The 15,083-nt window shown below is 41.9% G+C and overlaps 1 protein-coding gene across 2 annotated transcripts; it reads left to right on the top strand.

The window, feature by feature from the left end:
- Positions 1 to 1,031: 1,031 nt before the first annotated feature.
- Positions 1,032 to 3,453, top strand: LOC133634868 (uncharacterized). Of its 2 annotated transcripts, XM_062027516.1 has the most exons (10): positions 1,032 to 1,182; positions 1,293 to 1,379; positions 1,470 to 1,590; positions 1,684 to 1,818; positions 1,905 to 2,244; positions 2,342 to 2,544; positions 2,643 to 2,802; positions 2,928 to 3,034; positions 3,127 to 3,199; positions 3,299 to 3,453. In XM_062027516.1, exons 4-9 carry the CDS (start codon positions 1,792 to 1,794, stop codon positions 3,142 to 3,144), a joined length of 855 nt encoding a protein of 284 aa, XP_061883500.1. In that variant the 5' UTR covers positions 1,032 to 1,182; positions 1,293 to 1,379; positions 1,470 to 1,590; positions 1,684 to 1,791; the 3' UTR covers positions 3,145 to 3,199; positions 3,299 to 3,453. The 2 variants fall into 2 exon arrangements, with proteins under 2 accessions (XP_061883500.1, XP_061883501.1); XM_062027517.1 differs by lacking the exons at positions 3,127 to 3,199; positions 3,299 to 3,453 and having other exon boundaries at positions 2,930 to 3,004.
- Positions 3,454 to 15,083: the final 11,630 nt, after the last annotated feature.

Here is a 15,083-nt window from a genome sequence, read left to right as displayed (position 1 = left end):
GAAGAAGAAGACTACACGCATGCACAATTGAAGCTGCTCCGTGAGACAAAGAAGAACGAAGGCTAACTACTTCCAGAATCCCGATTTTAAAGCAATTTGGTGCGCCATCCATTTATCACAAGTAAGTATAGAAAGAGTGAAATACGAAGCACGTTTTTGTATAACAATTTCCAACCTACATGATTAATTTCAGACCATTTTACGGTTTTAGTGTTGTGTATAAATGCGCGCCGGCGCTAACTAGCATACATTTCTCGTGCAGGTTGGCTGTTATAAAGTTTCCAAACTGACCAAAGACCAACGAATAACTTCTAAAGAAGGGTGGATTTATTTGTAGTTTAGTTAAACAATAATTTGCCCCGTCAGTGATATGGTTTGAATGCTGCCTGAACGTTCCGAATTTGGCAGACACGGTGAGGACAATGCTGAGGAAAATTGCCACAACAAAGTCCTGGAGCAGCTTGGCCTCCGTGGAAAGTCAGGAAAAGTGGCGTTTGAGGACTTGCCCCTTTACAGAATAATAAATAGTAAGTGTTAATAATAGGTTTGCATCTTTGAACATATGTTGCATGTATGCTCACAAGGTCGATCTATCTGTTATTATTACAGTATTTATTCTAAAGGGAATTCTAAATTGTGCTGGTGATTGCAGAGGCATGCAGGGGTGTTTACAAGCAGATGACCACAGCTGAAGTGGATTGTGAGCTTGGAGAGGTCCTGAAACTGCCCACTTTTCGAAAGGGAGGTTCAAAATTTGAGGTACGGAGAAGATAAGATATCCCAATTTTGAATTCCCATTTTATTGAAGTTCCACTGCATGTCTTTTGAATTTGCAATTATAACTACTTGCAGGAGAAGAGGAGGAATTAAGAGGGAGGACAAAAAAGGAAAAAGAAACAAGCAAAAGAACAGAGTGAGATGAGACGTAAATGATAAAGTAATTATGCCAATGTTTTAATGTTATAGTTCCGTGTGTGCGATAATAGGGCAACCCATTTTCCTTGGTTTTTTTTTATAGAATAAACACAATATGAAGAAGTTTCAACAGAGGGCTTATAAGCGTAGATGGGCTGCCACAACTAGGCATTTGAAGAAGCAATGCCGACAGTCAACTTTAGAATTAGAGAGTGATGATAGCGAGCAAGAGAATGACACGACATCAACTCCAGAAACAGTGACAAAGTACATGGATGCTGTGTGCAGACTAAGAATAACTGACTAACTGTATCAGGATTCATAAATAACTCTTTGATGCAGTCTTGAAATGGTAATATTATCTGATTGTTTTCCAGATGGCTCCTTCTTTTGTGGTCGTTGAGTTCCTTGGTGAACGTTCAGTCGCTGTTGTCCCAACCATATGGACAGAAGATGATGGAAAGGTTATTACTTTTTCTGAAAAGTACTGTGCATAGGCATAATATTGTAGCTTATTATTATTATGTAATTCATCATGATTATTTTATCTTCAGAATACCTTCTGCTATTGGCCAAGGCCAAACCCTACCCACTCCAGAATCCGGAAAGCTGAGATTCCTGACAAACAATTCTGGGAGAGGCTGCCAATTCGGGTTTTCAGGAAAACATTGACTTGTAAGGGAATATTGTCTAAGTCATATCATGTATATTTTAAACAACATAAGTTAAATTCATCTTGAGTCATCGGCATACTTTGAAATTTTGCAGAAGACTTTGATAAGGCCCTTCAATACGAAAAACAAGCTAAAATGTTTTCGAGCCCAGAAGAAGTGTTAACCAAACGGAGCCACATCACCCCTGAACGCTATAGAAACGATGAGGAAGATGTGTTTGATGCTGACGGTATAGTCACTTTTCAAAGACTGTTTACTTACAATACTCAAATACTACTTAGTGGTGCATACATTTTTTTGTCTTCGTTGGTTTAGATGAAGAGGAAATTCGGCCAAACAAGAAGTGCAGAAAAGAGAAAACACAGATCATCGTCCAGGCACCCCCACTGCCAGAGCTCCCAACCTTTAACTTTCCAATCTCCAGCGAGTACCAGACCACTTCAGCCAGTACCAGCCAATACCAGACCACTCCAAGGCATCCAGGCCGACCTCACAGCCCAGCGAGAATTGCAGCACTTCCAGGCTCAGTCCAGACAGGAATGCATCCAGCTCAAGCCAGTACCAGACCGCTCAAGCCAGTACCAGACCACTCCAGCCAGTACGAGTCAGTACCAGACCGCTCCAAGAAGCAGCAGGAATGCCCTTGACAGTGAACGTTAGTTGGCTATTTAACTGTTGATAGGTGGTGTTAAACAGGCTGTTACAACGGGCAGTAATACGAATTACCTCTTTGACTTTTGTTGTCTTTGCAGTTTTCCAGTTGAACATGAAAGTTCAAAATATACTTGAGAACCAGGGAGAAATTATGCGCATGCTGAGAGGGCTGGCAGCACAGTCTGTGGGGCCAAAATCTGTGGATGTTCAAGATCTCATTGATCAGCCTTTCGAGACTCTTGAGCAGCTGAAGGCCTTCTGTGAATGGCTCGACACTGATCTTCTGCTCAGAAAGCAGCTGGTAATTAGTTTTAATTCCCCACTGCAAAAATATCTTGCTCAGTTATCAAAAAACAATTTCTAATCAAGTACAATATTGTTGTTTATTTATTTGTATAGGTGGAAGCTCTTACTGCTCTTGGTGGGCAGAATTTGGCAGACACGGTGAGGACAATGCTGAGGAAAATTGCCACAAACAAAGTCCTGGAGCAGCTTGGCCTCCGTGGAAAGACAGGAAAAGTGGCGTTTGAGGACTTGCCCCTTTACAGAATAATAAATAGTAAGTGTTAATAATAGGTTTGCATCTTTGAGCATATGTTGCATGTATGCTCACAAGGTCGATCTAGCTGTTAATATTACAGTATTTATTCTAAAGGGAATTCTAAATTGTGCTGGTGATTGCAGAGGCATGCAGGGGTGTTTACAAGCAGACGACCACAGCTGAAGTGGATTGTGAGCTTGGAGAGGTCCTGAAACTGGCCACTTTTCGAAAGGGAGGTTCAAAATTTGAGGTACGGAGAAGAGAAGAAATCCCAATTTTGAATTCCATTTTATTGAAGTTCCACTGCATGTCTTTTGAATTTGCAATTATAACTACTTGCAGGAGAAGAGGAGGAATTAAGAGGGAGGACAAAAAAGGAAAAAGAAACAAGCAAAAGAACAGAGTGAGATGAGAGGTAAATGATAAAGTAATTATGCCAATGTTTTAATTCAATTCAATTAATCTACATTCAAGTGCTGTCTTTGTTGTATTTGTGATAATTATTTACTTCCAGGATTTGGGTTTCCCTGCTTGGGCTGCTGCCCCCGCGACCCGACCTCGGATAAGCGGAAGAAGATGGATGGATGGATGGATGGATGGATTTACTTCCAGGAAGAGAACCAAGAAGGGGCAGGATACACTGACGCGCACGACCAAGACCACTGCATTCCATTCCATTTATAAATAATAAATGGGTTATATGTCAAAGCGCTTTGAGTACCTTGAAGGTAGAAAAGCGCTATACAAGTATAGCGCTTTTCTACCTTCAAGGTACTCAAAGCGCAATTGACAGTATTTCCACATTCACCCATTCACACACACATTCACACACTGATGGAGGGAGCTGCCATGCAAGGCGCTACCAGCACCCATCAGGAGCAAGGGTGAAGTGTCTTGCCCAAGGACACAACGGACGTGCCTAGGATGGAAGAAGGTGGGGATTGAACCCCAGTAACCATCAACCCTCCGATTGCTGGCACGGCCACTCTACCAACTTCGCCACGCCGTCCCCATTTTTGTATTATATCACTAATAAAGAATTCTTTCTGTTGAAATCACTATCACAAATAAAGAATTAATTCTGTTGAAATTTCTGTTTGAGTGTTATTCCTGACAATATAGCATAAAAACAGATGTAAATAGCATGTTCCTAAACAGTTCCCTAAACGTTCTAGCCAAACGTTCTTGGCTAACGTTCTGCTAACCAAGCAAGAACTCCACAACCAAACGTTCTTTGAACGTTATAAACGAACGTTCCCAGAACAATGCCACAACGTTCTCCTAACGTTCACATAACGTTCCCTTGTTACCTGGGGAGAAGACGCTGTCGAATTGGAGGCACGTAAATAAGACCCGCCCACAAAACGGCGCATGCTGAAGAGACGGTCAGAAAACGGCTTGAAGATGGTTTGTAAAACATAATCTATGCAACATTTTGACCAGAGAACCACCGTTACATGTTATTGTGGAAGTCTCTCTCCCTTGTGGGTTCTCCCGACGCTGACAAAGCTTCACGCTAGTCTGGATGTCTGGTGTCCACAATGTCCTTTATTGGCAGCGCACACACGCTATGATAGCACACAACTTTTCAGTCTTGCTCTGTGACTTTTCAGGCTTTCTGGGCGTCTTCTTTCCCGACTCTCGTGCGCGTGTGTCTGTACATTAGCAACTCCAACCTCCCTCCCCGTGTCTCGGCCCGGCTGCTGCTAATAAGCATGGCAGGTGATTGGATGATTAGACCCAGCTGGGTAATCCAATCACCTGCCAACTGTGCTTCGAGGCCGGTCCCTACACACCGCAGACCATGCCCCCCTCCACAGTTATGTAGACCACAAGGAAGTGTTTTAAATGTAGAAAAAAAATCCATTATCCCTTTAATATGCTCACCGCATGTATGTCCTCGCCGGTGTGTCCGTTTACTAATTTTTCTCCCAAACTGTTCACTAAGAATAAACAAGTCCATTCTCTAGGGGCGGCATGGCGTAGTGGGTAGAGCGGCCTTGCCAGAAACCTGAGGGTTGCAGGTTCGCTCCCCGCCTCTTACCATCCAAAAATCGCTGCCGTTGTGTCCTTGGGCAGGACACTTCACCCTTGCCCCCGGTGCCGCTCACACCGGAGAATGAATGATGAATGAATGAGTTGTAAAAATGAATGATGGGTTCTCACTTCTCTGTGAAGCGCGTTGAGTGTCTAGAAAAGCGCTATATCAATCTAATCCATTATTATTATTATTATTATGTTACAAGTCTCTTTTCGACCAGACAACGGCGCTTGGACCGTAACAGCACCTTATAATTCAGTGCGCCTTTTGTATGAAAATATACCTAATTAGACCCACTCATTGGCAGTGCGCCTTATAATATGGTGCGCTCTGTGGTTCAAAAAGTACGGTATTTACATGTGTGACTGTGTCGTGACCAAATGTGGACAATCTTTCCAGGACTTAGTATGCAAGATAGAATCAACTCATTTCCAGGCTATCGAGCACACCTAAATATAAACCACACCTACCTAATTTCTGGGAAAAATAAAATTTTGTACAAATTAGTGTTGTCCCGATACCAATATTTTGGTACCGGTACCAAAATTATATCAATACTTTTCCATACTTTTCTAACTAAAGGGGACCACAAAAAATTATAAAATATTGGCTTTATTTGAACAAAAAATCTTATGGTACATTAAACATATGTTTCCTATTGTAAGTTTGTCCTTAAATAAAATAGTGAACATACAAGACAACTTGTCTTTTAGTAGTAAGTAAACAAACAAAGACTCCTAATTTAGTCTGCTGACATATGCAGTAACATATTGTATAATTTTCCATTCTATTATTTTGTCAACATTATCAAGGACAAGTGGTAGAAAATGGATTATTAATCTACTTGTTCATTTACTATTAATATCTTCTTACTTTATTTTTTAACATGTTCTATGTACACTTCTGTTAAAATGTAATAATCACTTATTCTTCTGTTTAGATGCTTTCCATTAGTTAAAAAGTTCAAGTTAAAGTACCAATGATTGTCACACACACACTAGGTATGGTGACATTTGTCCTCCGCATTTGACCCATCCCCTTGGTCACCCCTTGGGACGTGAGGGGAGCAGTGAGCAGCAGCGGTGGCCACGCCCAGGAATACTTTTTGGTGATTTAACCCCCAATTCCAACACTTGATGCAGAGTGCCAAGCAGGGAGGTAATGGGTCCCATTTTTATAGTCTTTTGTATTAACTTTTGTATTAACTTTGTATTAACTCGTTTGAACTCACAACCTACCGATCTCATGGCGGACACTCTAACCACTGAGTTTTAGATGATACCACACATTTGGGTATCAATCCGTAATCGTTACATGATCATACATTGGTCATATTCAAAGTCCTCATGTGTCCAGGGACATATTTACTGAGTTTATAAACATAATATACATTTTTTTAAAACGAAAGAAGATGTTGTGATGCCAAAAAATATCGACATAATCATAGAAGTATCGACGAGATACGTTCCTATACTTGGTATCATTACAGTGGATGTCAGGTGTAGATCCACCAATGGTGTTTGTTTACATTTTGACACTACGCTACGGTGTGTAGTGAAGCATGTTTAGCTATTCCCCGTCCTTTTTTTTGTTATCATTATTAGATATTATTGTCCGATAAATGCTTTAAAATGTAATATCGGAAATTATCGGTATCGGTTTCAAAATTATCTGTATTGGTTTCAAAAAGTAAAATTTATGACTTTTTAAAACGCAGCTGTGTACACGGACGTAGGGAGAAGTACAGAGCGCCAATAAACCTTAAAGGCACTGCCTTTGTGTGCCGGCCCAGTCACATAATATCTACGGCTTTTCACACATACAAGTGAATGCAAGCATACTTGGTCAACAGCCATACAGGTCACACTGAGGGTGACCGTATAAACGACTTTAACACTGTTACAAATATGCGCCACACTGTGAACCCAAACCAAACAAGAATGACAAACACATTTCGGGAGAACATCCGCACCGTAACACAACATAAACACAACAGAACAAATACCCAGAACCCCTTGCAGCACTAACTCTTCCGGGATGCTACAATATACACCCCTGCTACCCCCTACCCCCGCCCACCTCAACCTCCTCATGCTCTCTCAGGGAGAGCATGTCCCAAATTCCAAGCTGCTGTTTTGAGGCATGTTAAAAAAAATAATGCACTTTGTGACTTCAATAATAAATATGGCAGTGCCATGTTGGCATTTTTTTCCATAACTTGAGTTGATTTATTTTGGAAAACCTTGTTACATTGTTTAATGCATCCAGCGGGGCATCACAACAAAATTAGGCATAATAATGTGTTAATTCCACGACTGTATATATCTGTATCGGTTTATATCGGAATCGGTAATTAAGAGTTGGACAATATCGGAATATCGGATATCGGCAAAAAAGCCATTATCGGACATCTCTAATTATTATTATAATTTGTATTATTATTATTTACACATTCGCTTGTTTTCATTCAGAAATGTAAGAAAAGACAGTGCTTGTAACGCGGCATACAGTAGCCTACTGGAACGCGGCCTTCGTTCTTCTTCTCCTCCAGTGCACTGAAACCATTGAAGTCGTCTTCTTCGGCGCGCAGTAGGTGGTGGATTTCTGTTCCGTGTGGCGGCTATTTCCTTTTTGGACCATCTTCGGCTTTGTGCTTTGTGCCGCGTGACTTTTCTGGTTCCTTCTTCATGACAAATTTGACTGAATGATCGTGCGAGTGCGGCAATTTCTTTTGCTTCATGTGACGAGGCCAAACTTGTTGGTGGTTGTGAACACGGAAAAGTACACAAATTAGCCGCAATATTGCACAAAGCGTGGGGTTTAAAGCATACCTGCCAACTCTCCCGATTTTCCCGGGAGACTCACAAATTTCAGTGTCCCTACCGAAAATCTCCCGGAGCAACCATTCTCCCGAATTTCTCCCGATTTCCACCCGGACAACAATATTGGGGGCGTGCCTTAAAGGCACTGCCTTTAGCCTCCTCTCTCACCTGAAACCTTCACCCCTTAACAGCCGCATGCTGTCCAGGCGTCTGCTTTTCCTCCATATGAACAGCGTGCCGGCCCAGTCACATAATAATGTAGCGTTGGACGGGTTTGAAAATGGTTTTTACTCGAAGATGTCAAGAAATGCTGACGTTGTATGACCTTTTAACTGGTTTAATGATAACGTTAATTTCAAGCACACACACACACACAAGTGAATGCCACGCAAACTTGGTCAACAGCCATACAGGTCACACTGAGGGTGGACGTATAAACAACTTTAACACTATTACTAATATGCGCCACACTGTCAACCCACACCAAAGAAGAATGACAAACACATTTTGGGAGAACATCCGCAACGTAACACAACATAAACACAACAGAACAAATACCCAGAACCCCTTGCAGCACTAACTCTTCCGGCACGCTACAATAACATCTACGGCTTTTGGAGCTCAGTGCACAACTGCACACACAACAAGAAGGAGACGAAGCAGAAGAACGAAGAAGAGACATGGCGACGACATGTAAAAAGAAGAAATACGCTTGCAAATTCCAAAATGATTGGAAAAAATAATTTCATTTCATCCAGGACAGCTCGAAGGGGAAGGGGTATGCTGCCTGCACCTCAACCCCGCCCCCCCAACCACGCCCCATCTACCGAATTCGGAGGTCTAAAGGTTGGCAAGTATGGTTTAAAGCTATGAAAAAAGTAGTGGCTTACAGTCCGGAAATTCTGATAATCGATTGTGGAAAACAAGTGCTACACACCCAAGAGCCAAAGCAAGCTGCTCCACAGTGCATTGCATTAACATTTACTGATATTAGACATTTTTTGTAAAAGTAAACTTTGGTTTGAAACAAGTTTCTAGATGACCTTCTGCACTTGCCTCATCCTGAAGGGACACACGTGGCCTGTTGGTTGTTTGGAACACACACACAAACACACACACAAACTCACTGAAGTTACCGGACCCAAGCACACAAATGCTATCAATTGGGCAAATTCATGAAGTTGTAATTTAGTTCAACCTCCCTGCTTGGCATTCAGCATCAAGGGTTGGAATTGGGGGTTAAATCACCAAAAAATTATTCCTGGGCATGGCCACCGCTGCTGCCCACTGCTGCCCACTGCTGCCCACTGCTCCCCTCACCTCCCAGGGGGTGATCAAGGGTGATGGGTCAAATGCAGAGAATAATTTCACCACACCTAGTGTGTATGTGACAATCATTGGTACTTTAACTTTTTAATATCCTCCCATTTTGAAATGTATTCCTTTTTTTTTTTTTTTTTTTTAGCATCGATCCATGTTTTTGACACAGTGATCCCTTTGAAGAGTTTGTTGAATTGTTCCAAACATTTTTTTTCAAATTGTTGTAATTTGCATACACGTTTCTGCTGTTAAGATGTTGGTGTTGTACTGTTTGTCTGCATAATATAAAACATTAATGTGTGTCCGTCATTCTCCAAATCCATACTCTGATGGATTTTAATTCCTTGTCTGATTGAGTGCTGCCTTTGTGTGTCATGGTTGTGTTTATCTTGTTTGTAGTTATTGTAGCGGCCCACTTGGATTAATGACGCAAGATGCAGAGAGCTTCGACTGGTGCAACTTTAAAGGCCTACTGAAACCTACTACTACCGACCACACAGTCTGATAGTTTATATATCAATGATGAAATCTTAACATTGCAACACATGCCAATACGGCCGGGTTAACTTATAAAGTGACTTTTAAAACTTCCCGGGAAATATCCGGCTGAAACGTCGCGGTATGATGACGTATGCGCGTGACGAAGTCAGCGTAACGGAAGTTATGGTACCCGTAGAAGCCTATACAAAAAGCTCTGTTTTCATTTCATAATTCCACAGTATTTTGGACATCTTTTGCAATTTGTTTAATGAACAATGAAGGCTGCAAAGAAGACAGTTGTAGGTGGGATCGGTGTATTAGCAGCGGACTACAGCAACACAACCAGGAGGACTTTGTTGGAGCGCTAGCCGCGCTAGCCGCGCTAGCCAGCCGCGCCAGCCGCCGACCTCACCTTGACTTCCTACGTCTCCGGGCCGCCAAACGCATCGAGTGAAGTCCTTCGTCCTTCTGCCGATCGCTGGAACGCAGGTGAGCACGGGTGTTGATGAGTAGATGAGGGCTGGCTGGCGTAGGTGGAGAGCTAATGTTTTTAGCATAGCTCTGTGAGGTCCCGTTGCTAAGTTGCTAAGTTAGCTTCAATGGCGTCGTTAGCACAGCATTGTTAACCTTCGCCAGCCTGGAAAGCATTAACCGTGTATTTACATGTCCACGGTTTAATAGTATTGTTGATTTTCTATCTATTCTTCCTTCTATCCTTTATTTTTTTGTTTCTATATGCAGTTAAAGCACGATGCTATCACGTTAGCTCGTAGCTAAAGCATTTCGCCGATGTATTGTCGTGGAGATAAAAGGCACTGAATGTCCATTTTGCGTTCTCGACTCTCATTTTCAAGAGGATATAGTATCCGAGGTGGTTTAAAATACAAATCCGTGATCCACAATAAAAAAAGGAGAGTGTGGAATACAATGAGCCAGCTGTACCTAAGTTACGGTCAGAGCGAAAAAAGATACGTCCATCACTGTCTCTCAAGTCCTTCACTGTAACGTTCCTCATCTACGAATCTTTCATCCTCGCTCAAATTAATGGGGTAATCATCACTTTCTCGGTCCGAATCTCTCTCGCTCCATTGTAAACAACGGGGAATTGTGAGGAATACTAGCTCCTGTGACGTCACGCTACTTCCGGTACAGGCAAGGCTTTTTTTTATCAGCGAGCAAAAGTTGCGAACTTTATCGTCGATTTTCTGTATTAAATCCTTTCAGCAAAAATATGTCAATATCGCGAAATGATCAAGTATGACACATAGAATGGATCTGCTATTCCCGTTTAAATAAAAAAAAATCATTTCAGTAGGCCTTTAATTCTCTCTTTTCTCCTCACAATTTTAACACCGTGAAAACTATGAAGATGGACAGAAAATACAAATGCCATCGTACCATTTTTCCACAAACAATGCATAAATCATGTTTACATTTTTAAACTTATAAACAAATCGTTTTTAGTAAATAAAAATAATGAAATTTTCCCGTTTGTTTTAAATGAAATGAACCACTTGTTTTACAATAAAAATACCATTAGTCTCCTCCTACCTCCTTCCTTCCGCTTCCAAGGGCGCTAAGTTTGCTCAGCTTGTTAGCCTAGCTTCCACACACAGCTCGTAGTGACTCTCCTTAAAATGTGACACATAAACAACACAAACACGAGGCACAATAAAATAACCTCTCACAAATGTTCACACAGAATATGACAAATATATCTTTGTCAGCATGTTTTACCAGTCCTGGAGTAACGCGAGTTTGCTGTTGATGTCAGACGGAACGGCAGCAGGAAGTCAAGCATCAGCAATACAGGAATTAACAGAATAAGAGTGGGCTCTTCAAAATAAAGGCACAAAAAAAAGTAACATGACAGAACTGCATTTTTCTCCTGACCAACCTTTGCTGCCATTTACAGTTATTGCTATTTATCCAGCTCTTCTATTTATTTGTCGACTATTACTTGAGCTTTTTTCCGTTCTTCCATTTATTTTAATAAATATTTTGCAGACTTTGGTCATGCTTGTTGTATTTTGCCTTGTTTTTTTTTAGGTTGCATGTTTTTCTGGCGATGTCTCCGTTTGCAATACATGCTCATTTATATACAACTCTATTCCTTCTAGCTTCTAGGGCTGCGGAGCTAGCGCTGAGCGCCGGGACGGACAAGCTTCACAGTGTCTCAGTCCCCTTAGACGTATCCTCGCTCATCCATGCAGACTGGACACTGGCCGAGAGTTAGTGGGCGGCTGAGGGTGGAGTCGGCTCTCTTGGTTGCTTTGTTGGGTCTGCTCCTGTCTCTGGCCATGCTCCCCCCACCCCAGCAGACGATGGCGTGGAACACCGCAGAGGCCACCACAGTAATAAAGGCCTACTGAAATGAAATTGTTTTATTTACACGGGAATAGCAGATCCATTCTATGTGTCATACTTGATCATTTCGCGATATTGCCATATTTTTGCTGAAAGGATTTAGTAGAGAACATTGACGATAAAGTTCGCAACTTTTGGTCGCTGATAAAAAAAAGCCTTGCCTGTACAGGAAGTAGCGTGACGTCGCAGGTTGAAGGGCTCCTCACATTTCCCCATTGTTTACACCAGCAGCGAGAGCGATTCGGACCGAGAAAGCGACGATTACCCCATTAATTTGAGCGAGGATGAAAGATTCGTGGATGAGGAAAGTGAGAATGAAGGATTAGAGTGCAGTGCAGGACGTATCTTTTTTCGCTCTGACCGTAACTTAGGTAAAAGGGCTCATCGGATTCCACACTTTCTCCTTTTTCTATTGTGGATCACGGATTTGTATTTATTTTAAACCACCTATGGCTATGGTGTTATGGCTATGAGGATTTTTTCCACCTTGGCCTCAGTCCGGACACCCTCTCCAGGGGCCCAGACTTAGACTGAATATTTAATTTTTTTACTCACCCCCCAGCGTTTACCTGTTTCTCACCTTTTTTGTAAGGTGCGGCGGAAGTTGGAAGACCCGTCAGCGATCCGGTTCTGTCTCCCTGTAATGTTTGTCTTATCTTGAATGGGATTGTGTTGAACATCTTAATTTCCCCTCGGGGATTAATAAAGTATTTCGGATTCTGATTATTCCTTGTTTTAATAATGCATTTTTGTGTTTTCTGTTGGCTTGTTGATTATTGCTGGTGTGGATCGGTCCTTTTCCTTGTGGAGTGGATGGCAAGCTTCAAAGTCTTCCGTGTCCATTTCCACTCCTTTGGACTGCATGAACGCGCCCACCTGCCGCGCCGCGGAGCTGACATCTCGTTCCTCCGGCTCCCCCCCCACCGTCGGCGGCCACCGCCCGAGCAAACCCGCGGGGCTTGATGTGGAGACCTGTCACGATAACCTCATTTATTCTGGAATACTGCTCTAGTTCCGCCACTCTGTCCGTTAACTTCCTCCACTTGTCATTCTGGACACGTAGTAACTTTACCTCCTCCACCAGCTGAATGATTGTTTGCTGTTGTTGTTAGACAGCGGACTTATCACGCCATCAGAAACTCCAACGTTCTTATCTTCTCGGCTGTGAACACCTTCTTTGGCCCAATGTTGGCCCTGGCTGTAATCTGGTCACTCAAAAATGTTTATTATGTCTTCCTATTCATATACTTTTCAAATGTTCTTGTAATCAGACAATATTATCAGTATATCAGGATCATACTTGCCAACCTTGAGACCTCCAATATCGGGAGGTGGGGGGTAGGGGGTGGGGGGTTGGGGGCGTGGTTATTTACAGCTAGAATTCACCAACTCGAGTATTTCATATATGTATATATATATATATATATATATATATATATATATATATATATATATATATATATATATATATATATATATATATATATATATATATATATATATATATATATGTATGAAATACTTGACTTTCAGTGCATTCTAGCTATATATATATATATATATATATATATATATATATATATATATATATATATATATATATATATATATATATATATATATATATATATATATATATATATATATATACAGGTATATATTTTTTATTTACATAGAAAAAAAAATTAAATGCTTGAATTTCAGTGTTCCGTTGGCTATCCATTACATGGCAGTATTGTCCTGTTTAACTTCTCCGTTCATTGGGCAGGCAAGCTGTTTATATTGTGGGAAAGCGGACGTGAGAACAGGCTGTCCCCACTCAGTCTCAGGTCCGCATTGAGCTGGAGGGGGCGTGGCCTCCAGCTAGAATTCACCAACTCGAGTATTTCATATATATATATATGTATGAAATACTTGACTTTCAGTGAATTCTAGCTATATATATATATATTTATATATATATATATATATATATATATATATATATATATATATATATATATATATATATATATATATATATATATATATATAGAGAGAGAGAGAGAGATATTTAATTTACATAGAAAAAAAAAAAATACTTGAATTTCAGTGTTCCGTTGGCTATCCATTACATGGCAGTATTGTCCTGTTTAACTTCTCCGTTCTTTGGGCAGGCAAGCTGTTTATATTGTGGGAAAGCGGACGTGAGAACAGGCTGTCCCCACTCAGTCTCAGGTCCGCATTGAGCTGGAGGGGGCGTGGCCTCCAGCTGCGGCTGAATACCGGGAGTTTGTCGGGAGAAAATCTCTGCCGGGAGGTTGTCGGGAGAGGCGCTGAATACCGGGATTCTCCCGCTAAAAACGGGAGGGTTGGCAAGTATGATCAGGATTCAGGATGCTTTATTATTGTCCATTCTTTAACATGTACAAGACACATAAGAACTGAAATTACAATTTCGGCACAGTCCCACTAAGAGCAGACATACATTACAGGGAGACAAGAACAGGACCGCCAACGGATCAGCCACTTACGGCGCTCCTTAAAAAAGGTGGGAATAAGGTGATATTGGGAAAGGGGGGAAGAGTAAAAAATATCAGTCAAAGGCTGGACCCTCGGGAGGGGGTCCAGACTGAGTCCAAGGGAAAAAAACTAATTTGCCATAGCACACATAAACATGTTACATATAATCACAACAACTCGCAACAGAGGGGGGGGGGGGGGGTGGTGGTGGTTGGGGGCCTGGAGGCCGGCCTGCTGCTAAAAAGCGCTACTCAGCCGTCTATCATCCCGAAGGGGAATCAAGCGGTGGTGAAGGAGTGGGGTGGGGGTGGGGAGTGTGTTTGTGTATATGCCCATTGTTTTTGGGTGTAGTGGTGTTGTGTCTATAGGCCCGGGGCCCAAAGTTCCAACTCCAGGTGTCGTTGAGGAGGGAGGGAGTTCAAAAGCATCCATCTTTGAGAGTCCTCAGGGGATGTTTACAGAACAGCCTGCTCCTGTTGTTGCAGCGTCAAGGCCATTCGAGGGAGTCAAATCGTAGATTAGGATTTTTGTTTTTCCGCGAGCAGACATTACAATGGCTTGTCTGTTCTATTCGTCCATGTTGGCTCTCATATCCAATTTTTCCTTTTCAGCAAGCTTCTCCATGATGTGATCCATCTTGCGATTCATTTCAGAAATCGCCCCAGACTGTGATCCCACAGCCCGGCCCAAACCTTCCATTGCGACGAACAGCCTTTGGGCTCCTTGAGTGGCTGCCATCGTCTTACAAATTTGACGCTACACCAGAG

This window comes from Entelurus aequoreus, linkage group LG19, assembly GCF_033978785.1.
Source record: "Entelurus aequoreus isolate RoL-2023_Sb linkage group LG19, RoL_Eaeq_v1.1, whole genome shotgun sequence".
Lineage (NCBI taxonomy): Eukaryota > Metazoa > Chordata > Actinopteri > Syngnathiformes > Syngnathidae > Entelurus > Entelurus aequoreus.
The sequence above is the reverse complement of the archived record's forward strand: the minus strand, read 5'-3'. Positions and strand labels throughout refer to the sequence as shown.